This window comes from Trichoderma ghanense (genome assembly GCF_004382785.1).
Source record: "Trichoderma ghanense strain CCMA-1212 chromosome Unknown scaffold_19, whole genome shotgun sequence".
In the NCBI taxonomy this organism is placed as follows: domain Eukaryota; kingdom Fungi; phylum Ascomycota; class Sordariomycetes; order Hypocreales; family Hypocreaceae; genus Trichoderma; species Trichoderma ghanense.
In genome coordinates, this window is record NW_027395682.1 from 160,503 (window position 1) to 177,331 (window position 16,829).

The window sequence follows — 16,829 nt, forward strand, 5'->3', positions numbered from 1 at the left end:
TTGCAGTGCTCGTTATCGCAGCTCTATAGGCCGAGTACGACTCTGGTTGATAATTGCTCGGCAAGACTTTAGTAGGCCTAGTGCTCTTGCATGGGGAGGCAGGTTGGAGAGATCAAATACTACCTCACGTTGGGAGGGAGACCTCCGTTCTTGCTTCATTGCTGATGAAGAGAGATGAGTTAATGGACCTTAACCTTGCGTATAAAAGTCTTTGGGCCCCCATAGACTGACTAGCTGCCCCGGCTTTTGGTCTTCCCTCCCCTTTCCAAACGGGGGACTCTTCGCCGCCTTGTGCTTCCCCACGTTTTGCCTCGATTTCAGCGGCCTGGTGACTTGACAAACGCTTGGTCAGTGGCTTGGGACTACTAACGGATACGGCTGCTAGTGCTATCATTTCCATGCTTCAAGAAGCTACTGCCATATGTACTCCCCACGAAAGTAAAAGGAAATGGCTTGTTGAATGAACGCTAGATAGATTCCCTTCCATACCAAAAGCAGGGATTTTCGAACTCGGCGAACTTGTTTAGCTCCGGAACCATTGGAAACCCTCTTGCTGTCCCAACTGCCCAGCCCTTCCCGGCAAAAAGCGTGTTATCTGACGCTCTCCTTGTCTCCAGATTCCAGCTCCGTCACCACCTCACGCGACAAGATGTCGGAAGGGCGCGAAGCTCCGGGCATGGACGGCATTAGGAGAACTCAACTTGGCACTGCGTAGCTTGAATCTTGGCTACCGTACTACCCGGGTGCTAAACTAGAGCTTGGAGATAACGGGGAGAGGCCAGCAGTTCTTATCTTGCCACTACGATTCTCGCACAGTCCAAACGGTTCACTTTTGCCCTTCCCCCGTCTAACATCATGGGGTCGACAGTCGTTTCCTTAGCGGCCGAGCTTGGGGATTCTTCGCAAGACAGGCAGCGATTATCCGACGGAGGAGCCGATTGTTGCATCTCTAAAGGATCATAAAGATGCAGCAATTACCCTCGTATTTTCCCCATTTGTAATTCACCGTCAACGCTGCTGCGAGGGGCCTGTTTTTGTTCCGCAGCCCTTATTGGCGAGTGTAGGACATATCCAAGAAAATTTTCTTCCATACAGCCGCGTCTCCTGAAAGGAAAACACGACCTCTCATCTCGGCAGCACAAGATGCTGAGTCAACGCGTTCGCGACTATCTCCATACAGAGTACCAGCCTGGCGAGGCTACGCTGATACGCAAGATTGACTTTTTCATCTTGACTTTCTGCTGTCTGAGCTACTTTATCAACTACGTACGAGACCAGTGATCGCCCTCTTTTCTCTCTATGTCTCATATTGCTGACCGAGTCACCAGCTGGACCGCTCCAACCTCGCCAATGCCTATGTCTCCGGCATGAGGGAGGACTTGGGCTTTGTTGGTAATCAGCTCAATGTCATCAACACTTGCTTCACAGTAGGGTAAGAGACTGTGCTAGTACTCGACCTTCATTCATCACTAGTATACAATTGTCTGACTTCGAATCGTATCAACAGCTACGTCCTGGGCCAGATTCCTTCCAATCTCTCTCTCTACTATGTCAAGCCGCGCATATGGTTCCCCTCCATGATGCTCCTCTGGGGCGGCCTGACCATGGTCACCGCCTCCGTCCACAGCCCGCAATCCATCATGGCCATCCGCTTCTTCCAGGGCATCTTCGAGGCGTCGACTTTTGTCGGCACGCACTACATCCTCGGCGCCTGGTATACCGAGCGCGAGTTGGGCAAGCGCAGCGGCATCTTCACAGCGTCTGGCCTTGCTGGTAGCATGATTGGCGGTTTCATCCAGACGGGCATTCACTCGAGCCTCAACGGCCGCAGCGGACTGGCGGGGTGGCGATGGCTCTTCATCGTTGATGGCCTGTTGACGATCCCTGTTGCAGCGTACGGCTTTTTCTTCTTCCCAGACACCCCTCGCAACACTACCGCCTTCTATCTAACTGAAGATGAGAAGCGCCTGGCTGTGGTTCGTGTGCCTGTCATCGAGGAACACTCGCCCATTACCCTCCGCTTCCTCAAAAAAGTGCTCACCTCGTGGTACTGGTGGGGGTTCGTCATGCTCTGGGTTATCGCCGGCGAGACAGAGTCGTTCTCGTCCAACTCTCTGCTTGCTCTCTACCTCAAGAGCCATCCCACACACAAGTATACCGTTTCTCAGTTGAACAACTACCCAACTGGCGTTCCCGCTGTTGGCATCGCGTCTACTCTGTTCTGGGCGACACTGACCGATTTCCTCAACGGCAAGCGGTACCTCGTCGGTTACTGGATCGGAATCGTTGGCATCGCCACGTCTATCATGATCCTTGTCGCCTCTCAGCATCCAACCAGCTCCCAGTCTACCGCCGTTGTTATGGCAGCATACTACCTCGCCGGCTCGGTGTATGCGTGTCAAGCCACCTTCTTCGCCTGGTGCAACGACTCCATGAGACATGAAGAGCACGTCTTCCGGGCTGTCGTCTTGGCCGGCATGAACCTGGGCAACAATGCCGTGAATGCGTGGTGGAGCATCATTTTCTACGGAGCCTCTGAAGCACCGTGGTTTAACGTGAGTTGTTTTGCTTCTCGTTCCCCTCGTCCCTCTTGTGGGATCAAGGATGCGTTTGCTGACTTGTGACTTTGTAGCGCGGTATGTGGGCCATGATTGCCTGCAGCATTGCCCTTGCTATTTGGACAGTCATTCTGCAATACATGGACCGCCGTAGGAAGAAGATGCGTGAGGTTGAGGAGATCAATGGCAGTCTCAGCTTCGTCGTGGAGGGCAAGGAGTAACGGCAAACGTGCGGGATCCATTGGTTATGCAGTTTGACAAGTAGTTCACTTAATGTTATCATCCTTAATCTAGCTATCACATGCGTTGTTTACATCATGTTTTCATCTCGTATTAGTCTCCTGATACCTGTTCCGAGATGTGCCGGGGTCATGCAGTCGCGTTGCAGTCGGGTGCACACATCCAAATCCCCAATATCACCTTGAGGCCATCTTGTTCCTCTGAGTACACATGAGGCGCGAGGTGTAATAATGCCTGTAACACATCATTTCAATATTTTTATGCGAAACACGCTTGAATCCTTCAGTTCGCTTGCAAAAGTCGCCGAAGCTCTCCGGCAATAGCATCGCCGACCTCCTCTGTCCCCGCCTCGCCTCCCATGTCCCGTGTCCGAATACCAAGCCCTCCCGCCTCCTTCGAGTCAAACACCGTCTCAACCGCCTTCTCAATGGCTGAAGCTTCGTCAGAAAGCACGCACGAGTACCGCAGCAGCATCGCCAGACTGAGGATCTGGGCGACCGGGTTGACGATGCCCTTTCCGGCGATGTCAGGCGCGCTCCCATGCACCGGCTCGTAGATTCCGTTGCAGCGCCCCTGGCCGGGGATTCCCGAGATGCTCGCGCTCGGCAGCGTCCCGAGACTGCCTACGATGCCACCGGAGATGTCGGAGAGGATGTCACCAAAGGTGTTGTCCGTGTGAATGACGCCGTTGAAGCCGCGCGGGTTCTTGACCATGAGCATCGCCATGCTGTCAGCGAGCTGGTGCCGCAGCTCAATGTCGGGAAACTCCCTGGTGAAGGTGTCTTGGGTGACTCTTCGCCAGAGTCTCCCGCTGGCGAGGACATTTGCCTTGTCGGCGCTCCATACGATGGCTGGGCCACCGCCGCCTTTGCCGTCCCCAGTTCTGCCCAGGATTCGGGCCACTGCTGCTGATACTCGGGCGCAGCGCTCAACCTCGTCAGGCTTGTAGACCCAGAGATCGGACGCGATCTCGGGCTTCTCGACTTTGTCTCCAAAGTAAGCACCGCCACAGTTTTCTCTGACGACGATGAACTTGGTGCCCTTGACAATCTCCGGTTTGAGGGGAGATGCTTCCAGCAGGGACGGCACGAGGATCTCGCAGGGCCTCAAGTTGGCAAATGCAACCAATCTCTGCCGAAGCCACAGGATGCCTGCCTCTGGGTTGGGGGAAGCGTCTGCCCACTCTGGCCCTCCCACGCTTCCAAATAGAACCGCGTCTGCCTTGCTGGCCTTGTCGAGGACTTCTTCTGTGATGGGCACGCCGTGTTTGTCAATGCTGCTGCCGCCAACGACGTCAAATGTGCGCTCAAACTTGAGTTTGGGGCGGCATTCTTCCACAATGTCCAGGACTTTGAGGGCTTCGGCCATGACTTCGGGGCCAACGTGGTCACCCGGGAGGATGAGGATGCGGAATGCTTGAGCCATGATGCAAACAGTTGGGCTTGTCGATGGTAACACAGGAAAGCCCCGGTGCAATACAGGGTAAAAGACTCTAGATATCCTTCTGGCAGTGGTGATGATATTTCTTCTGGTAAGATTGGCTGCCTACAATCAGTGCTGCTCGTTGTCTCTCTGCAACTGCTTCACTAGGTCAGACCTGAGTCTTCTGGTCCGAAATCGGCTCTCACGAAGTTGTTCAGCCGCAGCTTCAACCTCCCGTGCCGAGACAAGTCGTCGTAATTCCGGGTGATGATCCGTATCGTCTTGATAATACTCACTCAATTCACCCTCGGGCCATTAGATTTTACTTCGTCCCCATGTCCCGATTGTCTGCCATCACTAGCATCTCCCCGCACAAACTCCCCGCTACTGTTCCCGCAGCAAGGGCATTACAAGACGCCCTTTACAAGCTTCCCCCACACAGCCACTCCCCTTGGAGTAAAAGAGCCCAGCACTAATTGTTTGAGCGGCAGGTCTAAAATAGCGGGAGAGATGCCGCACTGTATACGGCTTTGGATGTTTCTTTCTTTCTTGATGAAAGCACTTCGAAGTGATGCAAAGGAGAGGAGAGGGGTTCAGTGTCGCATATGAAATCAGATGGAGGAGTCCGAGTCCAAGTCTTGCAATTACGGCCATCACTCTCTCTAAAATAGCAACCCAGTCTTGTTTGTTTCTAGATTTCGAAAAGAAGACTGAACCCTATCTCGAACTTCATCAAAATGCCATCAAACCGTCTCGAGGGCAAAGTCGCCGTCATCACCGGTGCGGCATCCGGCTTTGGTAAAGGCATCGCCACCAAATTCGCCCAAGAAGGTGCAAAAGTCATCGTCGCGGACCTCTCACAAGAGGTCGGCCAGCAAGTCGCCTCTGAGCTCGCCGGTGTCTTCATACGTACCGATGTAACTCAGCGGAGCGACTGGGAAGCTGTTCTTGCTCTGGCTCTCAAGGAGTACGGACAGCTGGATATTGTGGTCAATAATGCGGGAGCTTCGTACTCCAACAAGGCGACGGAGGGCGTGACAGAGCAGGAGTTTGACATGGTAATGAATGTCAATGTCAAGTCCATCTACTTTTCGACCAACGTCATTGTGCCCTACTTCTTGAAGGAGAATCGCCCTGGCAGCTTTATTCAGATCGCTTCAACGGCTGGAGTCCGCCCTCGAGGAGGGTTGGCGTGGTACAGCGCCTCCAAGGGAGCGGCTATCACGGCCACCAAGGCGCTGGCGTCCGAATACGGCCCCAAGCAGATTCGGTTCAACGCTGTTTCTCCTGTGGTTGGCATCACGGGAATGTTAGTATATGTGCTTCCGTTACAATGCGGTTTTTTGCTAACTACGTATGATAGGACCAACCTCTTCTTGGGATCAACAGATATCTCGACCTTTGTGTCGACGGTCCCGCTTGGTCGGCCATCAACGCCGGCGGACATTGCCAATGCGTGCTGTTATCTCGCCAGCGACGAGGCGTCATTTATTACTGGAGTGAATCTAGAGGTGGATGGTGGGAGATGTGTGTGATTGTCACCAACTAGTCGTCTAATTGCACGATAGAACAGACCGCCTAGATGAAATGAGATATCCTCTATGATTGCAGCGGTTGCCGCCCATGAGTATGTCCTAAAAGTAGAGGTCAAACACTTTTCGTCAATCATTTATCAAATGCTATACAAGAGGCGTAGCAATCTAGTGATATGTTACTGCTCATTGAGTTCACAAGCCTTCAATGGTAAACGTTCCGGTCTTCGTCACCATAAACTCCTCAATCGCCACGCCTTTGCCACTCTCCTTGCCCGAGCCGCTCTCCTTGATGCCTCCAAATGGCGCCTCTGCTGAAGAGTTGTTACCGGTGTTCTGCACAGAGCGTATTAGCCGGAGGTTTCTCATAGATGCTGCCTGGGGTTTACTTACCAAGCCAATCATGCCTGCCTCCAGTGATTCAAACAGCCTCCAGAGCCGGTCAACGTTCTTCGTGAAGGCATAGCTAGTCAGGCCCATGGCTGTGTTGTTCGCCCTCTGCACAACCTCCTCTTCCGAGTCAAACACCGAAAGCCCCAGCAAAGGTGCAAAGATCTCGTCCTGACTCATGAGCATGTCGTCCGTGACGTTTGTCAAGATTGTAGGCGCCATGAAGTAGCCTCCGCTGTTTGAATCATCTCTGGAGCCGGTTCCGAGTACCAGCTTTGCTCCCTTTGCAAGAGCATCCTTGGCCATTTCTTCAGCCCTGTCAAGGCTTCTGGGTGTTGTGACTGGGCCGAGCGTTGCTCCCTCGTCCATACCGTGGCCCATCTTCAGCTGAGACGTGGCCTGAACAACGAGACCGACAAATTTATCGTAGATGCCCCGCTGAACGTACACTCTATTAGAAGACACGCAAGCCTGGCCTGCATGTCGCCACTTGAGTGCCATCAACTGTCCAAGCGCCTGGTCAAGGTTGGCATCTTCGAAAATAATAAATGGACAGTTCCCGCCAAGCTCCATTGTCGACTTCTTCAAGTTTCTCGCACACAGACTGGAGATGATCTTTCCAACTCTGGTGCTTCCGGTAAAGGTAACCTTTTTCACCAGCGGATGCAAACAGAGAGCCTCAGCTAGTTCAGGCGTACCCTCAAGGCTTGTCGTCAACACATTAAGCGCTCCTGGAGGGAATCCAGCCTTCAGCGCAAGTCGTGCTACGGACAGCGCCGTGATGGGGGTTTCAGGCGAGGGCTTGACAATCATGGTGCAGCCAGCAGCAAGAGCGGCACTGGCCTTTCTGAGAGTCAAGGCTATTGGGAAATTCCAGGGCACAAGAGCAGCAGCAACACCAATGGGCTGCTTGATGGTCACTGCCCTTCGGCCAGGAATCGCCGAGACGATGGAAGCTCCCTGAACGCGCTCTGCCTCACCCACAAACCACCAGGTAAAGGTAGTTGCATAGTCGATCTCGCCATAGGCCTCAGCAAGAGGCTTTCCCGTCTCATAGACGAGGATCTTGGCCAAATCATCCCGTGCAGCAATGATCTCTTCGTGCCATTTCAGCAAAGTTTGAGCTCTCTGTCTAGGCGTCCATTTGGAGTACGATTGGAAAGCTCGATGAGACGACTGAACGGCGGCTTCCACGTCTTCTTGGCGACAGTCTGGACAGGATGCCCAGGACTTCCCAGAGCCGGGATCGATAACATGGAAGCGTTTGCCGGATTTGGCAGTGGCAGGTTGACCGTCCACAAGACAGTCCAGATCGCCGAGGCGAGGATCAGATAAAGTGAAGGGAAACTCGCTGCCCATGGTGAATCTCAAAGGATGGGGGGTCAGTAGGATGAGGTTTTGGCTTGGGTGAGCTGCAAAAAGAGATGATGCTCAAATCGTCACAGTCTGTGGCATCTCTACCGTTATGCTCATTGTAACTTGACATCTTCCACGTCCTACGGACCTGACGTCGATTCTCAGTTCATGCGGGGATATTGCGGAGAGGCTGGTGGCACTCAGTGTCTGTTCAAACAGTGCGGGCCAAAATCCCCAACTTTCAGGGTTGCCGGTGGCTTCCCGCAGCTACGCCGTAAGAAGAAGGCAATCTATCGCCAGCTTCCGGCGGCAGTCGCAGAGTTATTGGCAATAGCTTCATGTTTCACGAGGTTTAGAAGCGGCTGTGGCGTTTGGGGATGTCAGCTATCCGTATCAGGCAACCTTCCTGATGGCGATGGCTTCGCCCGTACATCCGCCGACACAGATGCTATTGTTGCTGAGGCGATCACCTTATCGGATGGTTGTTTTCCGCCCTGAGCGAGGTCGGAGATTGCTTCAGATCGGCCAATTCTATTCTCAAAGCCACGTTTTTGCATCACAGGAAGAGAAACCCTTAGATGGCGTTGGACTTGTGCGGATGATGGCGGCTGCCTGCGGCCTATCCGTCTAGTTTCCATCTCTATTTGTGAATGCCAGAGAAGGTCATCCCCTTGATAGCCACCTGTATCTATCGACATCTGCTAACCTGGCGCATAATCCGTCATCTACGACTAATCGTATCCTATACCGGTGACATAACATCAAACTTCGCTTCATCCGCATCCGCTATCGGTCAAGTCCCATCAAGCCACCGTGTAACTGACCCGGCTAATGCCTTTGCTCCTCCCAATCTTCTTCACCGTCGTCGCGCCGCACAAGTCCGTCGTGTCAACATGCGTCCCTCCACAGGGATAAACCTCCGCTCCCACAATCCGCACGACGCGGAACTTGGTCTCTCCAGGCGGCAACAGGCTCTTGTCCGGGATCAGGCGCTCTAATCCCTCCCGTCGGAAGTCGTCTTCGGTCCAAAAGTCGATTTCTACAGGCATTGAGCGGCGGATGTACTCGTCAACGCGGTCCTGGATCGGCTGCTTCCACTTGCCCTCGATCAGTCCGCGGAACTCGCATGCCGCGCTGTCTGGGAAATGAGATGCCTTGAGCTCGTCGAAGCCGTCGATTTCCTTTTCCAGGAGATGCCTCACGGCTGATCCGAGAACATGGCCCGCAGTGTGCAGTCGTGAATAGAGGAGGCGTTTCTCTGCGTCAATTTTTTGTTCGACGACATCTCCCGGCTGAAACTTTTCTGCCATCGAGGGATCTTGAAAGCGACCCAGATGTAGCACGAAGCCATCGTTGACAACGTCCATGCGTGCTGCCCTAATGTTGATGGCGACGGGTGTCTGAGTCTGGTCGTCTGTTGATGGGGTTGCTGAGATGGTGCCCTCGTCGGATGGTTGACCACCGCCCTGCGGATGAAAAATAGTCTCTTTGGTTACGACGACATAGTCGTCGTCGGCGCCGTCCTTGAAAATGGCACGGTTTTGCTCTTCCAGGCCTGAGAAGGGGCGTATTGAGACCAGCTCCGTCTTGAGGGTGAGCAGTTTTCCGTCGTGGTGAAAGGTCAGGTGTGTCCCTGCCGGCATTTGAGAACCCATGGCTACCGCTTATCCTTGTCGTGATTGTTCTTCGTTTCTCTCGTTCGTGTTCTTCTCTGTGAGACTTTGACAGTCTCGCACTTTTGATACCTTCTTCGTGCCGTTGACTCAGCCTTGAGATGTCGCCAATATGTATGGCCGAAGCATGTCTGACATAATTCGGCTCGATGCCTAAATTGACAAGTTTAGTGGGGGGGCTGCGCCCTATTCGTTCGGTGGCCGATGGACTTGAACACTTCATATCGCAGTGCGAACTATCGTGATAGTCTTGGTCAAGGGCTGGGACCAAGGACGATTTCACTTGGTGAAGCCGGGATACTCAGAGCCCTACCTGCAGATATTGAGCGATGAAGAATCGACGGTTATAATCCATGTGCAAAGTCTTCTCGCAACGTTCTCTGTTTGGGGGTGTTGGAATGCTGTTGGTTGAGCTTCAGAAACTAGCGGCAGAACGCCTCGATCAGATGTCTTGACCCAATCCAGAAACTTAACAATCAAGAATGTCAGTTCGATGGGAAGCAGAAGGACTAAAGAGAGAGAAAGAACTATTTGCGCCGACTCAGAAAAGAAACAAATCGGTTGTCGGAGATGTGCCTCTTGGGCAAAGTAATTCGGTTGCTGGGCATGCACTATGTGCTCCATCGTCCGGCTACGTATACATGAATCAAAACGCACTCGGTCGTGAATCCGAAATTCTCTCCTCTCTTCCTCTCATCACTCCATGTCCATAACCGTCTCGCCCCTTCTAAGTCTACGGTGGATTGTTCGCTTCGATTCCGATCATGGTGGCCTGTTCGCTAATCATGACAACAACCCCCACGTATGAAGGACTTGCATGAAGTATGCATGTAACTCCAGGAGAGAGTAACTAGCAGCTTGATATGGAATTACATACAGTCCTTGTACATGCTGTTGATGATAACTTCACGTGACAGAGAGGCATGCCAAATGGGGTTGGACGGCCGTTGATGCAGCACCTGTGGAACCCGTCAACGCGGCATTGAGCTTCGTTTTGGTCAACCCCCGAAGGAACCCTGTTCTGGGCATCGTCACAGGCAATCATCTGCCAATGAGCTTTGGAAGAGTATCCTGACGATGGCAGGATAATCGTTCTGCACGAGGAAAATTTTGCGGTTCCTGTAAATTGCTCGCGTGTACAAAAGTAGTTATCCTCGGTTGGATGGAGCTGCAACGGCAATGCAGGACTCGTTGGTAGGATCAGCAACTGTCGGTAAAGGGAGGAGGAAGGAATGCCCAAATCGATGTCTGAACCATGGCGAAACTTGAAGAACCCCGCAGTTTCGTGAATCAAAGTGATGAGAGCGGAAGAGAGCTTCGGTGTTCAATATAGAGTCGAGATTTCGAACCCCTGATAGATGAAAGAAGGAAAGGCAAAGGCTTAGTATTAGTAGAATAAAAGATGCATACGTGATGGAAAAGAGCTTCATTCCGTCTCTCCATCAAGAGGCTTTCTCGCCCAGACCACCTTTTGGTTGTAATATGCGTGGAAGTTCTTGGATCGAACTTCCCGCCGCAGCATGCCAATGTAGACCAGAATCTCTTCCCGCGTCCATCCAAGAGTGTTGGCCATGAAGACGATGTAGCCTTCTACATCCCTCTCGAGGACCAACTGGGCGAATTGTCCGAGCTCCTTCAATCTGGGATCCTTGGGCCAGCCTCCTATCGGCATCTGTACGGTTCCAACATTGTCAGGGCCAGAACCAGCAAGCGATTTTGTCTGATCTTACCTTGAAATTGAATTCCTGAATGTCGACAAAGCCAGCTGCCTCAATCGACTTCCTCTGCGTCTCGTCCTCAAGAACCGTAAATGACCTTCCAATCTTCTTGCCTCCATTGAGAAAAAACTTCCCCCATTGGCCCAGGGCAGACGTCTCGGTGACGGTGCCGTCGTCACTCCTCACGATGGCTGAAGTCTCCAAGCTTTCAACCCAGCCGCCGGGTTTCAATACCCGGTATGCTTGTTGTAGGAGAGCGTCCCAATCGGGGATGCTGCCGAGGAGCCATCGCATGTGGACATAGTCGAAGTCTTCGTTGCGGAATGTCCAGTCTTGTGTGCAGTCTTCGATTTCGCTGTTTATTCAGATTACACGTCAGAATCAGCTGCAGAGAAAAGTGAAAGAAATCTCGAAGGTTGTGACAGAGCTGCTGATGTTGACTCACAACTGCAGGTTGGGGGGAACCCATGTTGGCTGAATGGGAGAAATATCTGTGCCAATGACCTGAGCATCAGGATACTCGTCGGCGAAATCACTATCCGAGCATCAATTTGTTGTCCATGTTCTCACATAAAGTGAGGTTCTAGGTTCTTACATAGCCCATATCCCTGGAATGAAGGGGTTAAGTCAGTTGGACAATCTCGAACTAAAAAGCGTAATACGGCACTCACCTGTACCGGTGCCTATATCCAAAGCTTTCTAGTGGAGTTCATCTAGTGTCAGCTTCGATATGTCTCATAATGCGCCGTGAGATGCTGGAAAGGTGTATTCACTTTGATATTTTCCTTCTTCAAGGGAGCCATGAAGAGCTTGTCTCCCAATGCCATGGAAAGAACGTGATGACTGTGGCGAGGCAATACCAGTTAGCGGTCCTTTCGAACAGCGCGTATCGCTTCAACAAGAACAACATCATCACCGGACCATGGCTTACTTCATGTCTAGGGATTCGCTTGCCGCCTCATCGTTGGACTGCCTGTATTCATAAATTCGAGTTAGCAACAGCCTCGACGCCAGATCTCCTCTACAAGAATCTTTACTAGCAATACGTGGCTGAGGATACCTACCAATACTGCACATTGCCCGTCTCGCCATGAAATCTCCGTCCGTGGATCTCTCGATACTGCAGAATACTAGACGTAATCGAGGCCGTCGAGCTGCCGGCATCCGAACCAAGAGCGGAATCGTCGTCGTCGTCGTCGTCTTCATCGTCCTCGGGCCCGTTGTCTCGTCTCTGTGAAACCTAGTTCGCACTGATTATTCCTTGCCTGGCACGAAAGAATACGATCCGTCTGTGCAGATCGTTGATGGGAGGCCACAAACCTCTTGCCAGTGACCAGCTGGGAGAATGCCTTCCGGGCTCTGTTCCTGTTGTTGGCTGCTTTCACCAGCCGCGCCTGATGCGCTTTCTCCCGGCGTTTTGTCCGCCATTTCGGTTGGCAGTGAAAGCGAGTAGTGCGATTCCTTTGGCTGCTTATTTTTCTCTGTCGTCTTCTGCCGCTCTCTCTTCCCTGCTTTGCGTCCTGTTCGTTGTGAAGTATCGTTCCTCCTTAGATTTCGACTTCAGCTTCGGGGTGAATTAAGCAAGGATATGGCGGAAAGCAGGATGGCCGAGCAGGGCTGTTAGCCGTCGAAAGGTATCGATCGACATCGGCAATGTGTACGAATGCGTAGTAATGGACACGCTCTGTATAAATATTCCAGAAAACAAAAAGACCAGCCAGTTCAGCGTTTCCACCAATAAACCCCCCTCGTCGTATGAACTGCAGGTGTGTGGGATGCGGTATGTCTGCGGAGCGTCCACGCAGCGATTGTATGTATGCAGTCCGTCCTTCCTCGTATGCAGATGGGCAACCAACTAGTCGAGTAAGCGTATGCAGTTGCTCGCACGCAGTCATGCGTCGCTTTCGTTATCTCTTTCAGTCGCTACAGCAGCAACAGCGTCAAGTTTTCACCGTCTTTGCCTCAGCCCAGTCGCCAAGCGAGAGAGTAGGACAATCTTCAAGGGGCCTGTCATTTACCCGGTCGAAGCGGCCAACAGTCGGTTGTTCATAGCTGCTGTGAGAAGAACGAGTGTGCTGTATGTCGTATGTAAGTGCTTGTACTGTATGTGCGACATCAACTAGCCAACGGGGAAGAGCAGAGAAGCATGAAAAGAGGGCCAAGCCGCATGAGAGACGGGCGATGAAGATTATTCAAGAACGCCTGAGGGTGGGATCGGCGTGGAGAAACGAGGGGGGAGGAAGAGGATGACATTTGGAGAGTGGGGAAGATGCAGAGAAGAGAACAAAACGTTGTTGGCTCTAGCAGCAGTGTGCAGCTCATTAGGGGCAGGGGCAGGGAAGATGAGTTGTGATGAGTGACATTTGGCTGCCTATCCCTACCTATCCGCGGGAGCATCGCCGACGGAGGCACCTCCGTAGCTTGAAGAAAAAAGAGAACAGGGAAGCTAGGCGGGCGTTTGGTCTTTCCGTCCCGCGGCCATGCATCGAGGTGCTTCGACTGCAGATATCGGGCTTTATCTTGACGGGACTTTAAAGGAGGACAGCTGTCTGTAGGGGGCGTGAGACAGCCATTGATGGCCTTGACGAGGCGCTTGAGTTTGAAGCCATCACGAACAGACAATTGCAAGTTTCTATCACGAACAAAAGCAAACAAAGAATGCCTTGACTTGCCCATTTCCTTCAGCTCAGTTTGAGTTTCCAGGCAGCCATCTTCAGAGCAAAACCTTCATCCTTTCTCTCGTATGACAAACAGCACCCACACCGCTGCAACGTCTCGTTCCCCGGCAGGCCGCCTTTCGCCTGTGCGACCCGTTGCGCTAGAACATTCACAGCTGCATGAACAAGTTCGTCATTTGTGAGGGATCGGGTGGATGGAGGGCTAGAACCGCCCACAAGAACATGTTCAAAGAGAGAGAAAGAGGGAAAAACGTGGTGGCTGTCTGAATTGGGGGTTATACAGCATCATCACAGCGTGAAACAAACGTGGATGGTCCAAGAGATGATTGCTAGGACGCCGACTGCTCAACTGGCCACGAATGAGATGAATCTCTCTTATTTTCATTGAGGCCTCGCTAAAGGGCGGTTCAATAGAGAAGTTGAGCGCCACCATTTCAGCCCTGCCCCTCCTCGTGCAGAGATGAGTACAAATAAATATCCCCATTTAGCCCTGCTTTGGGAGATATTACCTAGGTGATCGATCGTCAATCAATGATTGCTTCTACAGCCCATCAGCAGCATTAGTTATGTGTGCGAGCAATGGACGACGACCACAGTTGTTGTCAGTCAGTATACTGCGCTTGATGCTTACCATTCCCCGTGCGAAGACTCGTGTTACATCACACGGCAAGAAGCTATGACCGGGCATCAGCACGTTGAGTCTCGATTTGTCTAACTTCATACTCTCTACATTATTGTTACATCAGGTCATAGATTCACCCCCCCCTGCGTCTTTCATTCTCCGTATTCGACGCAAGAATCGCATACCCTTCAACCTACTTCGACACAATTGCAACGGCCTGGGCCATCTGGGAGGGGTCCGCCAGCAGCTCTACCGCAAGCTGAGCCTCCGCTCTGGCCACAATCTCCGTCTGCTCATACGCAAAGTCGGTGTTTGCAAGCCCCTTGAACAGCGGCTCGTGGTTGAAAGGACAGCCCGCGCCCGAAGGGTTCGTGCAGATGCCGTAGTTTGCGTGAAGGACCGCCTTGGCCGCACTCTTCAACTCGTGAGTGACGGGGTCGAGCACAGGATCTTGCACCCCTGAGGCATCAGTCGAGGCGGGAGCAAGAGTGGTGGAGGGGAAGTTGGCCAGGCCGTAGTCGGGAGTGCCAACAATGTCGACGAAGGCCTGGCCGAGGAATGGAGTCACTTCTAGGGCAGGATACTGGACGTCATGGGAGATGCCAGCGGGCAGAGTGCCCAGAGCAGCGCTGGCAAAGTTGGCCACGGAGTTGAGGTCGGCGGTGTAGCGAGTGCGGAAGTCGATGGTGATGTCGAGCTCGGTGGCGGACGTGTTTCCTGGAAGATAGAACGAGACACCGGAAGTGTTCTTGAGGGCATTGTAGGTGTTCACAGAGAGCGTCAGCGGGCTCTTTGTCGCTTCTGAAGCGTGTCCGCCAGGTCCGAGGATTGTCAGGGCAACACCATCGGCGTCAGTGGCCGCTGAAAAGGTGACGTTAGGATACGTCGAATCGAGGATGCCGGACACGGTGCTGCTGACAGTGTCAAGGCTCAGACCAGCGACGCCGAGCTGAATGATGGTCTGAACGATGTTGGTCGCATAGACACCCACGTTCTCAATGCCCACGGCGCTAGAGCTGGTTCCCGGAAGGCCGGACAGGTTCTGCACAATGTCCAGGGCGTCGTAAGCCTTTGAAACGGCCTCGGAGTGCGTGCTGCCGACGAAGCGCGCAAAGTAGTTGAGGCGGGCGTTCATGGGCTGAATGGCGCTCGTCACAGTTGGATGGGCCATCAGCCAGACGTCCGAGCCGTTGAAAGCGCCCAGGTTGTTGAGCTTGAACTTGCCGGCCGCGTTCTCTTCATCGGGGGTACCTATGACGATGATGCGCCCTGGGATTTGGTAGTGAGCCAGCGCCTCACTGGCAAACTTGGCCGCTGAGATGCCATTGAGGGCAATGAGGTTATGGCCGCAGGCATGGCCAATGCCCACCAGCGCGTCATACTCGGCCAGGAAGCCCACGGTGGGCAGGTCCCCGGTGAATCCCGCGGGCCGGTTGTCGAACTCGGCTTTGAAAGCCGTGGGAAGGCCGGGATAGGCCGATGGGGAGACCGTCCAGCCCCCAATCGAGGAGAAGTAATTGACGATGCGGTCGTGAGCGTGAGTTTCGTTCAGACCAACCTCGGGGTCGTTCCAGATCTGCTGGCCGATGTTGAGGAGCGTTGGCCAGTTGGTGCTCGAACTGGACTTGATGAAGGCTGGGAGATCGGACAGGTCGAACGTCGACTGGGCCGCTGCTCCGGCGGCAGCCATAAGGACGGTTGAAGACAGATGCATATTGAAGTCGAGAGAAAAAGTGCTTGGTATCTTGGCTGGTGCTGCTGCTATTTCCTGGATCCAGAGATGGTCAAGATCTACAACACTTTATATACTACTCCTGCTTTCGAGGAAGGTGTCTCCTCGGCTTCTTCGTGCACCGACGTCTTTCGTCTAGACCAGTATGGAGTACACGCAATCAAGGCTCTCCCGACCAGCCATTGCAAACAGACATGGTTCACAGCTTCTATTCCCCATCTACCCACCGTGGGCTATGACGAGATCTATCTTGAGTAACATCAACAAGAGTACTGCTCATGTCCGAGTTCCGATGAGCATGTCTAGTATCAATCGTGTCTCTATCTTGCCCCTCTCACTTGAGCACTAGAGGTCCAATCCCAGCCAGCACAAGTAAGTGCCGAAATGATACCGTTTCTAGGAGAATCCGGTTCTGCGGACTCGGACTCAGCTCTGGATGTGGTTGACGGAAGAATATACAGGCTTTTCCGGGGGAAATCATGCTATCAATACCGCTCCTAGTACAAGACGCGGTCATTCAGGTAAGTCGAGATGACGATCCACAACTGCATCTGTTCCTGGGCCGTCCCGCTTGGATGTGAAGATGTAAGCCCTAGAGACAGTTGACAACCAGGTGGAAGTGGATCAACGGCGAATTTCAGACTGCATGTACTACGCGTAGTATGATTGTGATGTCAAGACAGAGACACAGCGTTTGCAGCCGGAAGTAGTTGCGTAAAGAAGAACGGCAGCATTTCTGAAAACGTGTCTGTTGCTTTGAAACTTAATCCTACAACTAGCGCTAATACATATTACTCCTATCGCTCTGACAAACGGTCTAAAGTCAATGCCCATTGTCCTCTTCTACAAGACTGTCATGTATGTTAAGGGGGCTGACCGAGTCCCATGATCCTTGTTGCAGTTGACGA

The 16,829-nt window shown here is 52.8% G+C and overlaps 8 protein-coding genes across 8 annotated transcripts; 2 read left to right on the top strand and 6 right to left on the bottom strand.

Moving 5' to 3' along the window:
* Positions 1 to 1,143: 1,143 nt before the first annotated feature.
* On the top strand, positions 1,144 to 2,779 carry CCMA1212_009857 (Pantothenate transporter liz1; the record flags this gene model as incomplete). The annotated part of the gene is made up of 4 exons (XM_073706921.1): positions 1,144 to 1,266; positions 1,329 to 1,432; positions 1,508 to 2,555; positions 2,633 to 2,779. The coding sequence occupies 4 exons, from the start codon at positions 1,144 to 1,146 to the stop codon at positions 2,777 to 2,779; spliced, it is 1,422 nt and encodes a 473-aa protein (XP_073554573.1).
* Positions 2,780 to 3,080: 301 nt separating this feature from the next.
* Positions 3,081 to 4,223, bottom strand: CCMA1212_009858 (3-isopropylmalate dehydrogenase; the record flags this gene model as incomplete). Its single annotated transcript, XM_073706922.1, has 1 exon — positions 3,081 to 4,223. One exon carries the CDS (start codon positions 4,221 to 4,223, stop codon positions 3,081 to 3,083), a length of 1,143 nt encoding a protein of 380 aa, XP_073554565.1.
* A 734-nt stretch (positions 4,224 to 4,957) lies between these two features.
* CCMA1212_009859 (4-formylbenzenesulfonate dehydrogenase TsaC1/TsaC2) lies at positions 4,958 to 5,755 on the top strand (the record flags this gene model as incomplete). The annotated part of the gene is made up of 2 exons (XM_073706923.1): positions 4,958 to 5,529; positions 5,584 to 5,755. The coding sequence occupies 2 exons, from the start codon at positions 4,958 to 4,960 to the stop codon at positions 5,753 to 5,755; spliced, it is 744 nt and encodes a 247-aa protein (XP_073554566.1).
* Positions 5,756 to 5,947: 192 nt separating this feature from the next.
* Positions 5,948 to 7,501, bottom strand: CCMA1212_009860 (Succinate-semialdehyde dehydrogenase [NADP]; the record flags this gene model as incomplete). The annotated part of the gene is made up of 1 exon (XM_073706924.1): positions 5,948 to 7,501. The coding sequence occupies one exon, from the start codon at positions 7,499 to 7,501 to the stop codon at positions 5,948 to 5,950; it is 1,554 nt and encodes a 517-aa protein (XP_073554624.1).
* An 800-nt stretch (positions 7,502 to 8,301) lies between these two features.
* CCMA1212_009861 (Alanyl-tRNA editing protein AlaX-L) lies at positions 8,302 to 9,153 on the bottom strand (the record flags this gene model as incomplete). The annotated part of the gene is made up of 1 exon (XM_073706925.1): positions 8,302 to 9,153. The coding sequence occupies one exon, from the start codon at positions 9,151 to 9,153 to the stop codon at positions 8,302 to 8,304; it is 852 nt and encodes a 283-aa protein (XP_073554623.1).
* A 1,444-nt stretch (positions 9,154 to 10,597) lies between these two features.
* Positions 10,598 to 12,317, bottom strand: CCMA1212_009862 (Secondary metabolism regulator LAE1; the record flags this gene model as incomplete). The annotated part of the gene is made up of 9 exons (XM_073706926.1): positions 10,598 to 10,843; positions 10,902 to 11,244; positions 11,335 to 11,424; positions 11,485 to 11,497; positions 11,561 to 11,588; positions 11,663 to 11,732; positions 11,821 to 11,862; positions 11,954 to 12,120; positions 12,210 to 12,317. 9 exons carry the CDS (start codon positions 12,315 to 12,317, stop codon positions 10,598 to 10,600), a joined length of 1,107 nt encoding a protein of 368 aa, XP_073554626.1.
* Positions 12,318 to 13,004: 687 nt separating this feature from the next.
* CCMA1212_009863 (uncharacterized protein) lies at positions 13,005 to 13,286 on the bottom strand (the record flags this gene model as incomplete). Its single annotated transcript, XM_073706927.1, has 1 exon — positions 13,005 to 13,286. One exon carries the CDS (start codon positions 13,284 to 13,286, stop codon positions 13,005 to 13,007), a length of 282 nt encoding a protein of 93 aa, XP_073554625.1.
* A 1,096-nt stretch (positions 13,287 to 14,382) lies between these two features.
* Positions 14,383 to 15,903, bottom strand: CCMA1212_009864 (Peptidase M20 domain-containing protein 2; the record flags this gene model as incomplete). Its single annotated transcript, XM_073706928.1, has 1 exon — positions 14,383 to 15,903. One exon carries the CDS (start codon positions 15,901 to 15,903, stop codon positions 14,383 to 14,385), a length of 1,521 nt encoding a protein of 506 aa, XP_073554620.1.
* Between the last annotated feature and the right edge of the window lie 926 nt (positions 15,904 to 16,829).